Source organism: Mobula birostris, chromosome X (genome assembly GCF_030028105.1).
Source record: "Mobula birostris isolate sMobBir1 chromosome X, sMobBir1.hap1, whole genome shotgun sequence".
NCBI classification, from domain to species: Eukaryota; Metazoa; Chordata; class Chondrichthyes; order Myliobatiformes; family Myliobatidae; genus Mobula; species Mobula birostris.
In genome coordinates, this window is record NC_092402.1 from 29,607,761 (window position 1) to 29,629,142 (window position 21,382).

Here is a 21,382-nt window from a genome sequence, read left to right on the forward strand (position 1 = left end):
AGTGCAAGTAACTTAGTTGCAATTGCCTGGCACAGATGTGGCTAATGAGAGAGGTTAAGGCTAAAATATAAGCAAAAGATGCGACGTACAAGGAAGCAATAATTAGTGGGAAAACTGAGGACTGGATGACTTTTAAAAACTGACAGAAGGAAACTAAGAAAGCCATTAGAAAAGAAAAGATGAATTATGAAAGGAAGTTGGCAAGTAACATAAAAAAGGATACAAAGAATTTTTTTAAATATACGAAGAGTAAAAGAATGACACGGGTAGATATAGGACTGATTGAAAATGATGCTGGAGAAATTATAACAGGTAACAAAGAGATGGCAGAGGAACTAAATGAGTATTTTGCATCAGTCTTCACAGTGGAAGACATTTGCAACATACCTGATAGCCAGAGGTCTCAGGGAATAGAATTAGGTACAGTCAAGATTACTAGAGAGAAAGTGCTTGGAAAGCTAAATGGACTAAGAATAGATAAGTCTCCCAGACCAGATGAGGTGCACCCACGGGTTCTGAAGGAGGTGGGTTTGAAGATTGTGGAGGCATTGGAAATGATCTTCCAGGAATCAATAGACTCTGGCATGGTTCCGGAGGACTGGAAGGTCACAAATGTAGTTCCGCTGTTTAAGAAAGGAGGGAGGCAGCAAAAAGAAAAGTACAAACCTATTAGTCTGACATTGGTAGTTGGAAAGTTATTGGAGTCAATCCTCAAGGATGAGGTTATGAAATACCTCAAGGTGCATGACAAGATAGGCCCAAGCCAGCATGGTTTCATGAAGGGAAGATCCTGCCTCACCAACCTATTGGAATTTTTTGAGGTAATCTCAAATAAGATTGACAATAGTAATAGTCATACTTTATTGATCCTGGGGGAAATTGATTTTCGTTACAGTTGCACCATAAATAATAAATAGTAATAAAACCATAAATTGTTAAATAGTAATATGTAAATTATGCCAGGAAATAAGTCCAGGACCAGCCAAGGGTCAGGGTGTCTGACCCTCCAAGGGAGGAGTTGTAAAGTTTGATGGCCACAGGCAGGAATGACTTCCTATGATGCTCTGTGTTGCATCTCGGTGGAATGAGTCTCTGGCTGAATGTACTCCTGTGCCCACCTAGTACATTATGTAGTAGATGGGAGACATTGTCCAAGATGGCATGCAACTTGGACAGCATCCTCTTTTCAGACACCACGGTCAGAGAGTCCAGTTCCATCCCCACAACATCACTGGCCTTTGAATGAGTTTGTTGATTCTGTTGGTGTCTGCTACCCTCAGCCTGCTGCCCCAGCACACAACAGCAAACATGATAGCACTGGCCACCACAGACTCGTAGAACATCCTCAGCATCGTCCGGCAGATGTTAAAGGACAAGGAAAAGGCTGTGGATGTTGTGTATTTGGATTTTCAAAAGGTCTTTGATAAGGTGCCGCATAAGAGGCTGCTTAATAAGATGAGAGCCCATGGAAGTACAGGAAAGATAATGGAATAGCTGATAGGCAGAAAGCAAAGGATGGGAATAAAGGGATGCTATTCTGACTAGTTGCCGGTTACTAGTGGTGTTCCGCAGGGGTCAGTGTTGGGGCCGCTTCTTTTTACAATGTATATCAATGATTTAGATTATGGATTAAATGGTTTTGTGGCTAAGTTTGCGGATGACACCAAGATAAGTGGAGGAGCAGGAAGTGTTGAAGAAACGGAAAGGTTGCAGAAAGACTTGGTCAGTTTAGGAGAGTGGGCAAAGAAATGGCAGATGAGATAGAATGTTAAGAAATGTACGGTTGTACATTTTGGAAGAAGAAATAATCAGGCAGGTTATTATTTAGATGGGGAGAAAATTCAAAAATCGGAAGTGCAAAGGGACTTGGGGGTCCTCGTGCAGGATACCCTAAAGGTTAACCACCAGGTTGGATCGGCAGTAAGGAAAAAGAATGCTATGTTGGCATTCATTTCAAGAGGAATAGTGTATAAGAGTAAGGAAGTGTTGATGAGGCTCTATGGGGCACTGGTGAGAACTCATTTGGAATACTGTGTGCAGTTTTGGGACCCCTACCTTAGAAGGGATGTACTGTTGCTGGAGAGAGTTCAGAGAAGATTTACGAGGATGATTCCTGGAATGCTGGGGCTAACATATAAGGAGTGTTTGTCGGCCCTTGGACTGTATTCATTGGAGTATAGAAGAATGAGAGGGGATCTCATAGAGACATTTCCAATGTTGAAAGGGTTGGACAGAGTAGATGTGGAAAGGCTGTTCCCTTGGTGGGTGAGTTCAGGACAAGAGGCCACAGTTTTAGAATTACAGAGTACCCATTTAAAACAGAGATGAGGAGAATTTTCTTTTAGCCAGAGGGTCATGGATTTATGGAAATCATTGCCACATACAGCTGTGGAGGCCCGATCATTGAGGGTGTTTAAGGAGGAGATTAGTCAGGGTATCAAGGGATATGGGGAATATTCCGGAAATTGGAACTAGATGGGAGAGTAGTTTAGCTCATGGTGGAGCGGCAGAGCAGACTGGATGGGCCGAATGGCCTACTTCTGCTCCTTTGTCTTGTGATCTTGTGATCTTGTTTAATACAGACCAATAGCCTATTGTCAAGTGTTTGGCTAATGCAGACAAGAAGTCACATGGTCATTTGACTTTGCAAAGCACATCTCTTAGTAGCCATCCCAAGTGCCCTTTTAACTTCAAACAGATTACTCATGGAATCTACATTAACAACTGAAGACTGATTCGTGTTTACAACAAGAAGTTTAACAAGGAATATTTGTTAGAAATTTAATTTTGTCACAAATAACTTTGACCCTTTGGAAAGTTCTTGCTGCTGTATTAGAAAGCTGAGGTTAGTAATAAGCCTCTTGGGCTGTGGAAAGTACAAGAGTGTCATTTTGTGCCCCTCTTTTGTTCTGTTAATTTATTTCTTTATGTTCCCCTGCCCCATACATTTTCATTAAACCTGAAGAGCTTGAAACAAGAAACATAATGCTGAAGGAACTCGGCAGATGAAGCAACCTAATACCATAGACCATAATGCATAGGAGCAGAATGTGGCCATTCAACCCATTAAGTCTGCTGTGCTATTCCCTGACTGATTTATTATCTCTCTCAATCCCATTCTCCTGCATTCTCCCCATAACCTTTGGCTCCCTGATGAATCAAGAACCTATCAACCTGCACCTTAAAAACACTCAATGACTTAGCCTCCACAGCTGTCTATAACAGGGAATTCCACAATTTCACTACCCTCTGACTAAAGAAATTCCTCCTCATTTCTGTTCTAAAGGGACATGCCTCTATTTTGAGGCTGTGTGCTCTGGTCCTCAACTCACCTACTGTGGGATGTCCACATCCACTCTTAACTACGCCTTTCAATATTCAAAAGGTTTCAATGAGATCCCCTCTTCATTCTTCTAAATTCCAGCAAGTACAGGCTCAGAGCCATAAAACGCTCCCAATACATTAACCCTTTCATTCCCAGAGTCATTCTCGTGAACCTCCTCTGGGACACTTTCCAATGCCAGCACGTTTTCTAAAACTGCTCACACCACTCCAAGAACAGTCTAAACAATGCCTTATAAAGCCTCCACATCACATCCTTGTTCTTATATTTTAGTCCTTTTGAAATAAATGCTAATATTGCATTTGCCTTCTTTACCATTGAGTCAACCTGCAAGTTATCCTTTAGGGAATCCTACACAAGCTCTCCGAAGGCTCTTTGTACCTCTGATTTTTAATTTTCTCCACATTTAGAAAATAGTCTATGCCCTTATTCCTTCCACCAAAGTGCATGACCAAACACTTACCTGCACTGTATTCCATCTGTATCTTCTTTGCCCAGTCTGCCTAAGTTCTTCTGTAGACTCCCTCTTCCTGAACACTATCTGCCCCTCCACATATCTTCGTATCGTCCACAAACTTGGCCACAAAGCTGTCAATTTTATAATCCAAATTATTGGCATATAATGTGAAAAGAAGTCTTCCCAACACTGACCCCTGAGGAACACCACTAGTCACCAGAAGCCAAGCAAAAAGGGTCCCCTTTATTCCCGCTCTTTGCTTTCTGCCAGTCAGTCAATTTTCTATCCATGCTAGTATCTTTCCTGTAATACCATAGGCTCTTATCTTGTTAAGCAGCCGCATGAGTAGCACCTTGTCAAAGGCCTTCTGAAAATCCAAGTGAACAACATCCGTTGACTCTCCTTTTCTATCCTGCCTGTTATTTCCCTAAAGAATTCCAACAGATTTGTTAGGCGAGATTTTCCCTTAAGGGAACCATGCTGTCTTTGGCCTATTTTATCATATGCCTCCAAGTATCCCAAAACCTCATCCTTAATAATGGGCTCCAACATCTTCCCAACCACTGAAGTCAGGCTACCTGGCCTATAATATCCTTTCTTTTGCCTCCCTCCCTTCTTAGAGAGTGGAATGAAATTTACAATTCTCCACTGGATCCATTTCAAATTCTAGGTATTCTTGAAAGATCGTTACTAATGCCTTCACAATATATTCAGCCACCTCTTTTAGAACTCTGGGATGTACACCATCTGGTTCAATTGATTTAACTACCTTTACACCTTTCAGCTTCCCAAGCACCTTCTTCTTAGTAATAGCAACTACACTCATTTTTGCCACCTGACACTCTGGAATTTCTGGCATATCCTTAGTGTCTTTCACAGTGAAGACTAATGCAAAATACTTATTATGCTTGTCTGCCATTTCTTCGTTCCCCATCACGACCTCTACAGTGTCATTTTACAGTAGTCCAATATTCACCCTTGCCTCATATTTGGAAAAACGTTTGGTATCCTTTTATATTATTGGCTAGCTTACCTTCATATTTCATCTTTTCTCTCCTTATAGCTTATTAGTTGTCTTCTGTTTCTTAAAGCTGCCGAGTCCTCTAACTTCCCACTAATTTTTGCTATATTATACGCCCTCTCTTTTCTCTTTATGCTGTTTTTGACTTTCTTTGTCAGTCTCATCCTCCCTTTAGGATATTTTTTCATCTTTGGGGTGCACTTATCCTGCGCCTTCTGAATTGCTCCAAGAAACTCCAGTCATTGTTGTTCTGCTAGTGTCCCTTTCCAATCATTTTTGGCCAGCTCCTCTCTCATGTTTCTGTAATTCCCTTTACTGCTCTGTATTATTGATATATCTGACTTTGACCTTCTTCCTTTGAAACTGCAGGGTGAGTTCTATCATGTAATGATCACTGTCTCCGAAGGGTTCCTTTACCTTAATCTCCATATTCAAATTTGGTTCATTACACAACACCTAATCCTGAATTGCCTTTCCCCTAGTGGGCACAACCACAATCTGCTCTAAAAAGACATCTCATAGACATTCTACAAATTCCCTCTCTTGGGATCCAGCATCAACCTGATTTTCTCAATCTACCTATATATTGAAATATATGTCTATTGTAATATTTCCCTTTTTGCATGCCTTTTCTATCTCCCGGTCGTTTTACAGTTTCTTAACTCTATCTACAAGGATTTTACATCTTCGATCCTATATCACTTCTTTGCAAGAATTTGATTTCATTTTTTACCAACTGAGCCACACCACCCATCTGTGGAAGCAAAAGGGGTAAATTGATATTTTGGGTTGAGAAATTGCATCAGAATCCTAAGACTGCTGAAGAGTTTGTCCTGACTTCACTTTGCTATTACATCTTTATGCTTATTTTTTTAATCTTAATTGACCTTCAATATTCTTTGACATCCAGGGTTGCTTGTTGTCCGTACCTTTCACTTTTTTGGGAATATGCTGACTCTGAACCCTTATTATTTCACTTGTCCAAAGTGGAACCAACTGCAAGTCACTGCTTCCAGTCTATTTTTGTGCTGTCTCGGTTTTGAAATTGATCTTTCCCCAATTCTGTTTGATAATTTCCAAATCATCCTTATTCCTTTCCATAACTACATGAAATCCCTCCAGGCGATGCTTCAACAGTTTGCTATATTCCCTAAGAGGAGATCCAGGTTTATCCCTTCTCTAGTAGGAGTATCTACACATGACTCAAAAATGTCTCCTTATGCAATTAAAAACTTTCACACAAAAGTGATCCCATTAATACTGAGAAAGTTGAAATATTTTATTACTCTAACCCTTTTATTGTTACATTTTGCAGTGATTTATTTACATATCAGCTCCACTTTCTTCTACTGACTCTCAGGAGCCGTATAATATACCCCTAGCTATGTAATTGATCCTCTCCTGTTTGCTTTATTTTCCTCAGTTCTACTCATAGGGCCTCATTTCAAAAATGTTTTCAATTATTCCCCCTATCATTGAAGTAATGCATTCCTTTATCAATGTTGCAAAGCTGCATGATCCTTTAAATTCCCCAGCCCCAAATGTGTCATTGCTGATGGCACTATTCCTTGCAATGTTGCATTGCCAATTACGCCCTTCTTTCAAACATGCCTCTGTGATAGCGGCAGTATCATATTCCCAGTATTACTCAAGGCTCTAAGTTCATCTGGAGACACAAGTGACAGTAGAATCTGGTGCAACGCACAAAATGCTGGAGGAACTCAGTGGTACAGGCAGCATCAATAGATGGAAATGGATAGTTGATGTTTTTGGTATCTGGACTGAAATAAAGAGGGATAAGAGCCAGTGTAAAAGGGTGGAGGGAAGGGGTGGAATAAGAGGTGGGGTTCTACTCCAGAGGTAAGAAAAGATGAGCAAGATCTCCTGTCTGGCCTCTGCACAGTGGAGGTCAGACCAGCAGACTACAAAGGCAACACATGCAAAATGCTGGAGGAACTCAACAGGCCAGGTAGCATCAATGGAAAAGAGTAAACAGTTGACATTTTAAAAGGAGAAGTCAGAGTAAGGGGGGTGGTGGAGAAGAAGTACAAGGAGGTAGGTGATAGGTAAAACTGGGAGAGGGAGAGGTGTGAAGTAGTGAGCTGGGAAGTCGATTGGTGAAAGAGATACAGGGCTAGAGAAGGGGAAATCTGGTAGGAGAGGACAGAAGGCCATGGAACAAAGGGAAGGGTGGGGAGCACCAGAGGGAGGTGATGGGCAGGTAAAGGAATAAGGTGAGAGAGTGAAACAGGAATGGGGAATGGTGAAAGAAGGGGGGCATTTACCAGCAGTTCGAGAAATCGATGTTCATGTCATCAGGTTGGAGGCTACCCAAACAGAATATGGGGTGTTGCTCCTCCAACCTGAGTGTGGCCTCATCATAGTAGTAGAGGAGGCCATTCATGCTGCCTAGCCTGCTGAGTTCCTCCAGCATTTTGTGTGTGTTGGTTTGGATTTCCAGCATCTGCAGAATTTCTTGTGTTTGTGAGAATACAACGGCACTGACTTTGTCCGCAGCTTTGAAGCTATCACTTGCTCCACCCCTTCATATCAACTTTTTGTACTGGCTATTTCTACTCTTTCCCAAGTCTAGCCAAAGGGTCTTGACCCAAAGTGGTGATATCTATTTCTCTCCATAGATGTTTACCTGACCCACTGAGATCCTCTTATGTTTTGTATGCTGCTCTAGGTTCATCTGCCTCACTCATCTTCGTATCTGTGCATTTTAGTGACCTAGATACAAAGACATTTTGAATCCCTTACCATTGAAAAAGTAGTACAATAGAAGCTATTTGCTCATTTAATCAGATCATTGCTGATCTGCTGTCTTAAATCTCTTTTCCTGCCTATTCCACTTACCCTTCAACATCCTATGTGTTTAAAAATCTATTATTTGGTATATAAACTCAACTGTATATTCAACACTGGGGTAGAGAATTCCAAACATATACAATCTTCCGAATGTAGAGATTTTCCTTCATCTTAAAGGGCTAATCTCAGTCCAAGTTCTCTGAAAAACATATTTTATTATATTCTTTCAATCCTCTAGTGAGTACAGGCTCTTCTAAACTCTCGTGTGTACATACTCTCTCTCTCCTGATACGACTAGCCTGTCTCCCTAGCAATTAGGAAAGTTTGCATTTTTCAGCCTCCAAGGCAAGTAAATTATTCGGGTTGAAAATATCTGACCTTAAGTTGAGTTCTTTCCTAACTCTGCCTATTTTCCTTCAATGTATATAATTGAACTTAAACCAAACTGAAGTGGTTCTAGATTATTTAATCTCTCTGAACAGTGAGACTACTGGGGGGTTCTGACCATGTGGTTTACAATGTATGGCTGTCCAGCTAGCTCCACAGGGATTTGAGCCTTAAAGTGAAGTTAAAATGCTGATTTCAAGAGCTCGACAAACAGCATGGGTAAGCTTTGAAGCCAGGTCTGTTGTATTGTTGAAGAGAAAATAGATAAATATCGAAACCGGCTGGGGCACAGAGCTATGAGGAGACCAAGATCATAGGACTTGTTTTATTTTGATCCAAAAGCAGCCAAAGCAGACATAATCATTCTAATTGGACACTATGCTTTGGGTGTCTTTAATTCAAGCTCCTTGTTCATTCATAAAGAAACTACTGAGAATATTGTTGGTTATATTGCCTCTATTCCAAAGTGACCAGTCCTGGAAAATGAAGTGCTTAGAGACTCTGAGGAAGACTCTATAATGACCTTCCACTAACCTGCATTACAGGTGATGCTCACTATTGTACCCCTGAGCAATACAAGGAGTGTGTAGAGCCGACCTTAGGTGAGTTATCTCTATCTCTCAATTTACTGGGCAAGAATAATTTGCACTTTTCACCTGCATGAGAAGTTTGATGTGCTCACTAGTGGAAACCTATGCATGTATTGTAGATAGGCCAATATTACTTACACCACTTGCATTTGATACCTTTATGTAAAGTTGTTTACACCAAAACAATGCAATTACTAACTGAGTTTAATACATCCTCATTGCATTTCCTTTATTTAAGTTAAATATTTGAGTGCTTGCTTTACTGTTTAATTCTGGGAAATTGCAATGGTTTTGAAAAAGGATATATTGAATTTTGATGAAAGATATTACAGTTAGCCATCCATAGAGCCATCCAATGCTCATATGCCTCGTAACTGAATCTTGAGAGGGCTTTGGGGATTAGATACAGCTTCAAAATATATAATCAGAAATGATTCACGAATTCATAGAGATGCTGAATGAATGTAAGTTATTAGAAAGTTAGAAAAAAATTAAACCCATCTGTTTGAAAATGCAAGGTGCAAGGAAGTGAAAGGTTTGACAATGATACAGTAAATGTTCATTTAGCATCACTAGCAGTAATCTCTGGTCTTTCTTGTCAACTCACAATGAATTGTTAATATGGCTTTATCCTAAAATCAGCAATGTGTAAGGATTATTGTGAGCTTCTTCACTCTACCATTGGCAATAATTCTAAATCATTGCTCACTTGGGGTTAGATTTTTTCTTGTCAGCATTAAACATGTCCAAGAATATCCATCTCTACTTCTGTTCAATTCCTGTCCAGTTATTTCAATTGGATCAGTAAACAAAGGGAAATCTTATTTTCCTTGTAAATTCCTGTGAAAGTGGCACAGGTAATTTAACAGAAACAATTTTAAGACCAAATTAAAATATGGTACTTCAGACAACAGAAGACAAAGCTTGACGTACATGTGGTTCACTTCTGACAGCACAGATAGCAACATATGTTCACAGTTCAAAGTAAAATTATTACCATAATATGTCATCATATACTGTATGTAGAACCATGAGGTTCATTTTCATGAATGCATAACCAATAAGTCCAATAACCATAATAGAATCAGTGAAAGACCATACTGATACATACATACCATACATAGTGGACAACCAGTGTGTAAAAAGCAACAAACTGTGCAAATACAAAGAATGCAAAAGAAAGGAAATAATAAATAAGTAAATAAACAAACAAACAAACAAGCAATAAATAAAGAGAGCGTGAGATGAAGAATCCTTAAAAGCGAGTCCATGGGTTTGTGGGAAAAGTTTGGTGATGGGGCAAATGCAGTCGAGTAGTTATCCCCTCGGGTTTAGGAGTCTGATGTTTGAGGGGTAATAACTGTTCCTGAACCTGGTGGTGCGAGTCCTGAGACTCCTGTACCACCTTCCTGATTGCAGTAGTGAGAAGAGAGCATGACCTGGGTGGTGGGGTTTGCTGATGATGGATGCTGCTTTCCTGCAATAACACTCCATGTAAATGTACTTAATGGTGGGGACGGCTTTACCTTTAATGGACTGAGCTCATATCCACTACCTTTTGTAGGATTTTCCATTCAAGGGCATTGTTGTTTCCATACCCGGCTATGATGCAGCCAGTCAATATACTATTCACCATACATCTATTGAAGTTAGTCTAAGGTTTAGATGTCTTGCTGAATATTCGCAAACTCCTAGGGAAGTAGAGGTACGATCGTGCTTTCTTCGTAGTTGTACGTACATGCTGGGCCCAGGACAGGACCTCTGAAATAATCATAGTAATAAATACTTCATTGATCCAGAGTGGGAAATTCTTTCATTACAGCAGCAACGTTTAAAAACACACTTAGCAGTGTGCACAGTTAACTAATAGTAAAGTACAGAGTAATAATATACACATAATAATTTACCAATGTGCAATAATTTGCAATACTGTGCAGTAATAATATACAAAATATTAAAACAGAGATTATTGTACTATCATGTGTGTTCTTTTGTCACACAGAGACGAATTGTTGTATATGCTTATTGCATTTGGTAGGAAAGATTTTCTGTAACAATCCTTGTGACAGCTGCTCCCCCAACATAGAGCAGCAAAGAAGACTGCACCCGCTACAACAGACTCGCTACAAAGATCTCCAACGTCCTGCTACACATGTTGAAGGATCTCAGTTTCCTTAGAAAATAGAGTCTGCTCATCCCCTTCTTGTAAGCAGCCTTGGTGTTGGTTTTATAGTCAAGTCTGTTGTCGAGGTGAACACCCAAGTATCCGTACTCCTCCACCACCGCAGCTTCTTCTCCCAGAATGTATACAGGACACGTCACAGTCCTCTTCCTCCTAAATTCAATCATCATCTCTCTGGTTTTGGCCACATTCAGGAACAGGTCATTTCTCCCACACCACTCCACAAACATGTCCACCAGTCTTCTGATAACACCAAGGAATTTAAGGTTGCTGACCTGCTTCACCTCTGATACCCTGACAAGGACTGACTCATGGATCTCTGGTTTCCCTCTCCTGAAGTTAATCACCAGCTCCTTGGTCTTGCTGACATTGAATAAGAGGTTGTTGTTATGGCACCACTCAGTCAGATTTTCAATCTCCCTTCTAAATGCTAATTCATTGCCACCTTTGATTCAGTCTATGATAGTGGTGTCATCAGCAAACTTCAACATGGCATTGAAGCTGTGCTCAGCCACACAGTCATAAGTATATATAAGTCATGAGTATATGAACGAATAGTTTTTATGGAGCCCTTGGACTCAGTTCCAGATTATATGATGTTCCCAAAAGAAATTACCAAAATGGAGAGGAGCAGGGCAGCATTGTTAATCAAAGAAGTTTTCAGAGCACTGCTCAGTCATGATGTAAAGGAAATAAGCAGTAATGTAGAATCAATTTAGATTGAAATCATGAATAACAAGGAAAAGAAAGTTGTCTATCAGTCCCTGATGTAACCTCTCATTAGGATGAAACATAATAGGAAAGTCTCGAGGGCATGTTTGAAGGGAATTGCATTTGTCATGGGATATTTTAATTCACACCTTGATTGGGCAAACTAAACTGGCAACCATAATGTAGAAGAAGAATATGTGGTGTGTGTCAGGGATGGCTTCTTAGAACAATATCCTACAGAACGTACCCAGGAGAAGGCTGATTTAGATTTGGTTCCGAATTAATAAGAGATCCTGTGGTTAAAATTCCTCTTGCAGTGACCACAACACGATAGAATTTCAGAACACCACAGGACCAAAGCCACTGTCATCATTAAATAAGGGCTATTATAATGGCATGAAGTTGTCTAAAGTGTACTGGAAAAACAAACTAAGAGACAGGCCATTAGATAAACAGTAACAGATATTCAATCAACTGATCCAATGCACACAACATGAATTTATACCGATTAGCAGGAAGGATTTCATGCTTAAGAGGCACAATCTGTGATTAACAAAGGAGGTCAAGGATAATTTTAATTAGGAAAACAGAACATACAGCGTGGCAAAGGCTAGTCATTGGGAACTTCTTAAGTACCAACAGCAAAAGATTAAAAAACTCATAAGAAAGGAGGAAATTGATTTTCAGAGAAAACGTGTAATCCAAAACAGACAGTAAAAATTTCTATGGATATATATATATAGGAAGAAGGTGACAAGGACAGTGTGGGACCTCTGTAGAAGGAGGCTAGTGAATTAATAACATGAAACAGAAATAGCAAGTATATTAAATAGATTTTTGCATCATTCTTCACCACAGAGAACAGTGCAAGTATCCCTAGACAGAGAAGTTCTCGAAGAAATAGAAGGAATTACAGAACAGTAGCAGAATAGAGAGTTCAAATCTCCAGTGCTGGAAACATCTTAAGAAGTACACACTATACAGAACATACTTGTATACATAAAATGAAGCAAAATTACAACTTGATTATGACTGAGAGCCAAGAAAGCAGCTTCTGGATGAGAGCTAACATTTAGTTCCTTTCCCATTTTATAGCCATGCTGGCAGAGACAGACAACAACTGTCTTTGCAAAACGCCATGTTATCTAACACGGTACAACAAGGAGCTGTCCATGGTGAAGATTCCTAGTCGAACCTCTGCAAAATACCTTGAGAAGAAATTTAACAAGACAGAGAAGTACATTTCGTAAGTATATGTTGGAGACTAGAATCATTATCCCTAGGATTCTGTGACTACAATGTCCAGTCCTGTTCAGACTTTTGACTAGGATCACCTGTTTCCACCAACCCTCCAATCAGGGTCTTTGTAAGTGTTGGAAAGAAAGGCAGGGCATAACTCATTTGCTGGCATCATTCACAAAATATCCAGCATCTCTACTGCTCCTGTAGCTGCAGTATTTCTGTTTCTAGACCTGCAGAGTTCCTGGTGAAATTTTCCTCCTACACCCACAGCCTCCAATTGTCTCAACAACGCTGATATCAAGAGGAACTGGTTAAACCCTGTCTTCTTGGCCACTTTATTCCTCAAGTATAAGGCAAACTTTTTCTGCAACTCATGAAGTTTCTGAACCCCATTGTTTGAACAATGATTACACACTAAAAGAAAGAATAGAAAATTGAACATTTCCTTATATTTTCCTCATTTGGAATGACCAACACTGATCTGTCCTGGTTGAAGCTCTCATTGTTCATTTTCTTGCAGATACATCCTAGATGTTTGATGATGACTTATTCACTCTACACTGAAAAAGGTGCATACCTATCAAAGTTTGCAATGCAATGAAACTTTTAAATTGGTTGATGCTCTGTTCATAGGATATCAGTATTTTTATTGGCATTATTTCTCATCCTCTCTCTTTGCTCAGTGCACCAGTTGCTAATGTTGCCATTCCATAAAGCTCAGCACTAAAATTGGATCATTAAAGCAGGGTTTCAAGCATTTCATACACACACCTGACAGGCATTCATTTTCATTCTGATTATAATTTCCATTGGGCTACCATGCTCAAAGAATGACTCTGTATGATGGACCAGATATTGCTGAGAGCAATGAGCTACCCATGTTCACTGCACAATTACTATATAGTGTGAATAAAACCATGTATCTCATGATAAAATTTCTCAGCCCATGGTAGACACAGTCACTACACTTAGTCAAGGTTCAATTAGTGGATTTTACACTAATTCAGGACAAAGGGTCTCAGCCTGAAATGTCGACTGTACCTTTTCCTATAGATGCTGCCTGGCCTGCTGCATTCCACTAGCATTTTATGTGTGTCACAATATCAATAACTCCTTTCCATCCACAGCTGCTGCTCAACTGCTGATCCTCCAGCAGTTTGCTTTTTGCTCCAAGAGCCCTATCTCGTCTCTCCTTTTAAGAGATAAGCTCCATTGATTAATATGTACTTTGACGACCAAGATCATTGCTTACATTGTCGAATTCTGCTTGTAACACCTTTATAGTGCTTGCCTTACCTCGTGTGACTGGTCCACACTCTTTCTGAGAAAATCAAATTACATAGTATTAGACCAGGTGCTAGTGGGCCATCAAGAGCTCTAGATATCGGAAGGAGGCAGTGAATAGAAATCACACACTCCTGGAGGTAAGTCTGTTTGTAAAAAAATAGCAATATATATAAAATATTTATATGAGCAAGAACAATTCAAAATTCCAACATTCTGTCTTAGTTCCAAATCTCAGATATGAAATGAAAACTAAATTTCTTTTTAGTTAGAATCAGTGAGATTCATTAGAATAACCTTTATTACTCCAATTTCCCTAACTAATTAGATCTAGTATTATCCCCTATTTAGCCTTTTCATTTATCCCTAGTTAGGTTAGAAAGCTAATTGAATTCCTATTCTTAAGTATTATGGTTAACCGCAGTTTCAGTTTAGGTCAGTATGTCTGCAAATTCAAATTCAACCTAATATATATAAACACACACACACACACACACACACACACACACACACAGAAGCTTAGCTCCTTTCACGACAATTCTCCAACATCATAACTTTTAAACAAAGTAAATCTCATTCAGTAACTTATCAAATCTTTGCAAAAACAATCAGATCGGAATGAAAAATTAACTTATACATCCAACCGTATTGAATCCTCTATGCCTTGAAACATTTCATACCCGAGCTGATTCTTCAATCTTGGGTGGCTCGCCATCTTGTTCCTTAGTTCACTGGATGAAATAGTTTATCATCCACAGAACGTCGATTCACAATACTTACACAGCAGAAAACCTGACCTGTAGACAACAGGATTACTAATCTGTAAGGTCTGATACACATTCTATTTTTTTATTTCAAAACAACTCAATATCACATTGTTATTTCCAAACATTTCTCAGTTACAACACTACCAAACGTATTTCACACACAAATTATACACTTGGAAAAACAAAAGTGTTTTAACTCACCAAATCCCTTGGTATGGTTTAACAGAACTAATTCTGGGTCACATGGTTGAGATCCTGGACACTACTCTCTGCCGATATCATCTTGCTATAGCTGATGCTCGTTACAGCTGTACCTTCAATAATTCTTTTATCTTTATCGTCTTCCTCCAGGGGTTTCAGCTAGAGGTTTTCTAGTAAGTAGGGTAGAGATACTAACTACTAATTCCACTTTTAACAGTTTTTATCTTTAGTTAGTTTCTATAGTTAGCTGCGTTACTGTCGCTTGATCATGCCTCGTCAGCCACACCTTGTTCTCACATAGTCTTTTTTCAAGTTCTCTTTTTTTTAAAATACGGTAAACCTCATTTTCATCCCTCCGCAGGTGGAGCTTTCTAACATTACATCTTTGGGTTTAATTAACCTGGGATATATGCATTTATTGTGAAACTGCATAATCATTTTTCAGTGGACTTTAGAGATTTTGATCAAATCTAATTTGATGACAGGACAGTTGCAAACAATGAGAATGAATGTGAAGGTATTTAATTGTGGTATTGGTGCAGACGAATAATGCCTTTTATAGATTTGGCAATAAGGTGAACTTAGCAAGAGCTTTATCAATCTAATTTACTGATTGTGACTGATCAATACTGATTACTAATCTCGACTTCTATTGTACCTGTTTATACCTTGGAAAGAGTAGATCCCATTGGATGAGTACAATGCCAGACTGAAATATTTTCCTGTTCATCTGAAGAAGTATTTGCTATTAGCCCCATACTGTGCATTTCCCATTTTGATTGAAGTTTCTGAAAGGTAAGGTTTGAATGAAAGTTAAAGAATTATATAACAACCAACAAAGACACTTCATAACATAGCTTCTCTCTGATCTTGATACAGTTTGCCACAGTAGGAATCACTTTATGTTCAAGCATGGACCTGCATTTTCACACCTACAAAGTATTCATGTCAATAGACAGCTGTGTTCATACATTTACATATACTTTCCCCTACTGACACAGACCCCTTCCAACAGTACTTTCATTTGCTTTTTAAATTTTTTTTTGTTGCAGGGAGAATATTTTAGTGTTGGACGTTTTCTTTGAAGCCCTGAACTATGAAACTATTGAACAGAAGAAAGCATACGAAGTTGCAGGCTTACTCGGTGAGTGGTTGGATTTAATGAGCTGCACTGAATGAACATCCTGTGGATGCTGTGTGATTGAAGATATTAAAGGATGAGATAAAACTTGTGAGCAAGATGGGAATCAGGCAGGAAGGTGGAGCTGAGGCCAAAGATCTCATTGAATGATGGTACAGATTTGCAGCACCATATGGCCTTCTCTTGCTCCTTTTTCTTATGTTCTAATTAGCCCTAAGTCGGTCTTTTCTAGCTGCAGTATGCCGTCCTCTAATTCTTTAGCAACTATAAATAGCACCCTTTCACAGAATGTCTTTCTTTTCCTGCTGTATTAGAATTGTTTCAGGTGTGGTAATAATATTGAAATGCAACTAAAGCCACCAAATGATAGCAGAATGTAAACAATCGCAGAAGAGAAACAGAAGTCAGGGATCTGATTAAGCCCTTCACTAGGAAAAACATAGGTTAATGTATTTTTCTTTCCAGCTCAGCAGAAACAGTTTATTATTGTATCTCAGTATGCTTAAAGCATTATGGAGGAAGTCACCTATGAGTGTCAACTTCTTCATCATTGAGGTCATAGAATAGTATGGGCTCTTTAGCCCACAATGTTGTCCTGACCGGTAGTAACCTACTCCATAGTCAACCTCACCCTTTCCTCTTACACATGTTACGTACCCCGTAACTGGGTTGCCAAACCAGCAGAAATGGATCACTCAGTTGGAGTCTGGATTACTAGAGCAAAGAAAGTTTTATTAAAGAAACAAGCAACACAGTACTCTAATCAAAAGGATAATGAATGCAACAGTTCAGCAATGATAAACATACATGTACACAGAATTAAGATAACAGGATCAATCAAGCTCTATCGTTGTCTAGGGGTAAATGACCAGTTTCAAAGTGACGCAAGGTTCAGTTCAATTTAGTTCAGTTCAGTTCGCAGTAATCGCTGCCGTGGCGATGGACAGTGGGGGGGGAAGGAGAGAGAGAGCAAAACGAATGAATATTCAAAACGGCTTCCACACAGACCTTCGCAGTCAGCTTTCGGGCGAGTCCTTTGTGATGTCATCTGAGGTCACCGACCGTGACTCCTCCGTTTCCAGATACGAATCATTTCCCTGCGGTGAACCTGGCACCCAGGCAAGGGTGGACACACACCAGGTTCCCGCCGATCGTGCCTTTCAAAACTTCCCACCGACTTGTGAGAGACGCACCGCTTCCAGGGTCTTGTTACCTCGGGTGTCGTGTGTGTCCTGCCTTAGCAAACCTGTCCCTTTTTATCCCCCTGCTGGGGTATCGCCTGTCCATCACTTCAAACAGTTCAGGGTTCAAAGGGGGAGCCGCTCTTGACAGCTCTCCTTCCTTCATTAACATCTCCAAATGCTGCTCCATTGTTTTCATTATCTCTCTCTCTCCTGAAGACAGGTGGCAGACCAACTGCTGATTCCACTGGTGCCAGCCCAGGCCAGCTACATCTTAATCTATGTGTATTCTTGTCACACACAGCCTCCATTTTTCTTACATCTATGTGATTCTTAAATGTCCCTAATGTATCAGCCACTACCACTATGCCCAGCAATAATTTTCTGCAGCATATTGCAAGTTCTGTCTTGAAAATGCTTCTCTTTGAGTTGTGTCATAACTTTTGATTTTTTCCCGTTATCCTTCCCCACAAAACTAGTTCACATACATCGCAGTGAAGTATTTTGGTAGAGCAGTCACACATTTGCTGAGTCATAACTATACTTTTGATAGATTAGATGAAGGTGCATTAAAAAGAAAATGAAAGAGCTGGACTTACATTGCAGCTTTCACAATTTCAGAATGTCCCAGGCTGTGTTTCTTATTGAATTGTTTTCTCTATGATTGTGATGGAATGACAGCCTCTAATCGGAACACAGCTGTCTCTGAAGAATTGTAAAGAACTATTGGCCAGGCCAAGTCCTTAGTCTCTTCCAAATAGGACTCTAGATGAAAGCCCCTTCCTACCTTGGTCAGACTTTTTTTTTCTCCCTTCTATCGTGCAGATGATACAAAAGCCTGAACATACACACTAGCAGGCTCAAGGACAGCTTCTATGCCACTGTGATAAGACTCTTGAATAGACCTCTTGATCTCTCAGTCTATCTTGTCATGGCCTTTGCTCCTTATTTAATCACATACACAGCACCTTCTCTGTAATTGTAAAGTTATATTCTGCATTCTATTATTGTTTTCCTTCTGTACTACCTCAATGTATTTATGTTTGTATTTATGTATTTTTGTTTCACCTCACTCTTCCTGCTCCTCCTTCTCCTGTTCTTTCTCCTTTCCTTAGGGGTCAAGGATTTGCTCTCCTTTTGTGCAGTCTGAGGTGGCTCTTGAGGCCATTATAGGAACTGTAGGCTCTTGCATTGATAAATCAGGAAATTCCAGATGGGAAGGATGGGTGTGTAGCTTGTGAGGTGCTGTACTCCTTCTTTGACTTATGCAAGGCTTTTGTGTAGTCTTGATTCATGGACCTGTAGTTTTCTATGCCAGGCCAAAAGCTTTTCTTCCTCTTTTTGAGTGCTCAGGGGCTATAGGTACCCAAGAGTCAGTGAAGATGTTGTGTCTTCTTAGGAAGATTTGACTATATCCCTGAATGCTTTCATCTTCTTGATACTTTTTCCCATTATAGAATCAAGTGCCTGTTTTATAGTGCAACACACACAAAATGCTGGAGGACCTCAGCTGGTGAAGCAGCATCTATAGAGGAGGTTTTGGCCTGACACATTCACTGTTTATTCCCCTCCATAGATGTTGCTTGATCTGCTGAACTCCTCTAACACTTTGTGTGTTTTGTTCAAGGTTTTCAGATCTGCAGAATCTCTTGTGCTTATTAGTAGTGTAGTATTTGCTTGATCAACATATCTGATTGAGTATAATTAGGGGTTCAGTGCTGGCCTGGGAGAGGACACTCATCATTTCAGTGAACTATGAATATTTTATGGAATACATATCAGTGCTACTTTTTCAAATGGCTTGAAATACCTACTGTAGATAGTCCAAGTCTAATGACGGAGGACAGGGTTCATTCCTGCCCAGTAGACCATGAGTTTTGTGGCAGGTCTGAGATCTTCATCTTCAACTGTTCTTCTTCTCAGTCACTGAAAGGATGTGTGGGTGCATTGTAGACAGTGGTACATCATCAATGCCTTCACAGAGAGGTGATGCACAAGATTTAGGAAGAGGTCCATGTTTTTCATGCAGGTGGCTATGCACAGTGGAGATAGAATGATAGTGGATTTTAATCTTATGAATATTGTGTGTAAAGTCTATCCTCTAGCATGCTTCAATGAATCAATTGATCAGAACTTGGCTGCCAAGCCTGCACACATACAAATTTTGTCTGTATGCTACAACTCAACTTCTAAAGCTTGGGTGACTTTGGTTCTGGAGTGTGTTTGATGTAGCTTGAAGGGTTTCAATTCATCCTGAAGATTAGCTCCACTACATCAGGAAGTTTTAGAAAGTGAAGTGCAACATTGCAACAAGAAAGATTGAGAAGAATGCTGAGGTAATGATGCAGCCTTTTTTGCCACTAGAATTCACTGAGATTAGTTAAACCATTTAGTCTGCATCACAGCTTGCTTGCCATCATAGAACAAGTATAAGCTAGCCACAAATTTCAAATATAAAATGGCCACAGTCTTTTTAACCTCAGTACAGTCTTCAACTCCATCAACTGGTAGGGAATTCCACATTCCTTTCCAATTGATGGAGATGAAGTCTGCAATAAGGTTTTAAAGAAGGCATGTATTATGGCTAGTGCTGCTCACTGGGTTTTCTTGAAGTTGTCACTATGATGAAGAACAGCCCACTGTGCCTCCATGTGGATAGAAACCACTCTGCACCTCGGGGAGAAAGATTTGGTGAGTACCCTAGTGCTGACTTTCCCTGTAGGAGATGACTACAAAACCTTTTTCTATTACTGCAGCTGGACACATCTCCTTTCTTGAGAGAGTTACAATAATCACATATCTAAGATTCTCTGGTATACTCTTCACCTCCCAGATGTGGACAATGAGATTGTGGATTTGTGATACAACTTCTTCACCACTGAGTTCTCTTTTATCTGTGATATGACCTTTATTTTTTTTTTCATCATGTATGGCGGCAGGATTGGCCTGCATAAGCTGCCATGGGATAGAATCAGGGGCACTTGTGTCAAGAGCAGAGTCATTGTTGAGGAGGCCTTCACAGTGCTCCTTCCAGCAGGTGTTGACTGTCCCTCTGTTTCCATATGTGGCTGTCATTGAGGTGGGCTCAATGCTGAAAAGTCCGCTCATGCCTTTAATGTGATGGAGCTTCCTGTGATCCTCCATCAATATAGAAACATAGAAAATAGGTGCAGGAGTAGGCCATTCGGCCCTTCGAGCCTGCACCGCCATTGATTATGATCATGGCTGATCATCCAACTCAGAACACCGCCCCAGCCTTCCCTCCATACCCCCTGACCCCTGTAGCCACAAGGGCCATATCTAACTCCCTCTTAAATATAGCCAATGAACTGGCCTCAACTGTTTCCTGTGGCAGAGAATTCCACAGATTCACCACTCTCTGTGTGAAGAAGTTTTTCCTAATCTCGGTCCTAAAAGGCTTCCCCTCTATCCTCAAACTGTGACCCCTCGTTCTGGACTTCCCCAACATCGGGAACACTCTTCCTACATCTAGCCTGTCCAATCCCTTTAGGATTTTATACGTTTCAATCAGATCCCCCCTCAATCTTCTAAATTCCAACGAGTATAAGCCTAGTCGATCCAGTCTTTCATCATATGAAAGTCCTGCCACCCCAGGAATCAATCTGGTGAACCTTCTTTGTACTCCCTCTATGGCAAGAATGTCTTTCCTCAGATTAGGGGACCAAAACTGCACACAATACTCCAGGTGTGGTCTCACCAAGGCCTTGTACAACTGCAGTAGTACCTCCCTGCTCCTGTACTTGAATCCTCTTGCTATAAATGCCAGCATACTATTCGCCTTTTTCACCGCCTGCTGTACCTGCATGCCCACTTTCAATGACTGGTGTGTAATGACACCCAGGTCTCGTTACACCTCCCCTTTTCCTAATTGGCCACCATTCAGATAATAATCTGTTTTCCTATTTTTGCCACCAAAGTGGATAACTTCACATTTATCCACATTAAATTGCATCTGCCATGAATTTGCCCACTCACCCAACCTATCCAAGTCACTCTGCATCCCCTTAGCATCCTCCTCACAGCTAACACTGCCACCCAGCTTC

The 21,382-nt window shown here is 40.2% G+C and overlaps 1 protein-coding gene across 1 annotated transcript in view; it reads left to right on the top strand.

Annotated features, from left to right (window-relative positions):
• The window catches only part of asic2 (acid-sensing (proton-gated) ion channel 2), a 610,335-nt gene that overhangs the window by 520,028 nt on the left and 68,925 nt on the right, over positions 1 to 21,382 (top strand). Inside the window, exons 5-7 of the mRNA XM_072248947.1 lie at positions 8,565 to 8,621; positions 12,598 to 12,748; positions 16,049 to 16,140. Coding sequence (XP_072105048.1) covers positions 8,565 to 8,621; positions 12,598 to 12,748; positions 16,049 to 16,140 — 300 coding nt within the window. The remainder of the gene's footprint in view (positions 1 to 8,564; positions 8,622 to 12,597; positions 12,749 to 16,048; positions 16,141 to 21,382) is intronic.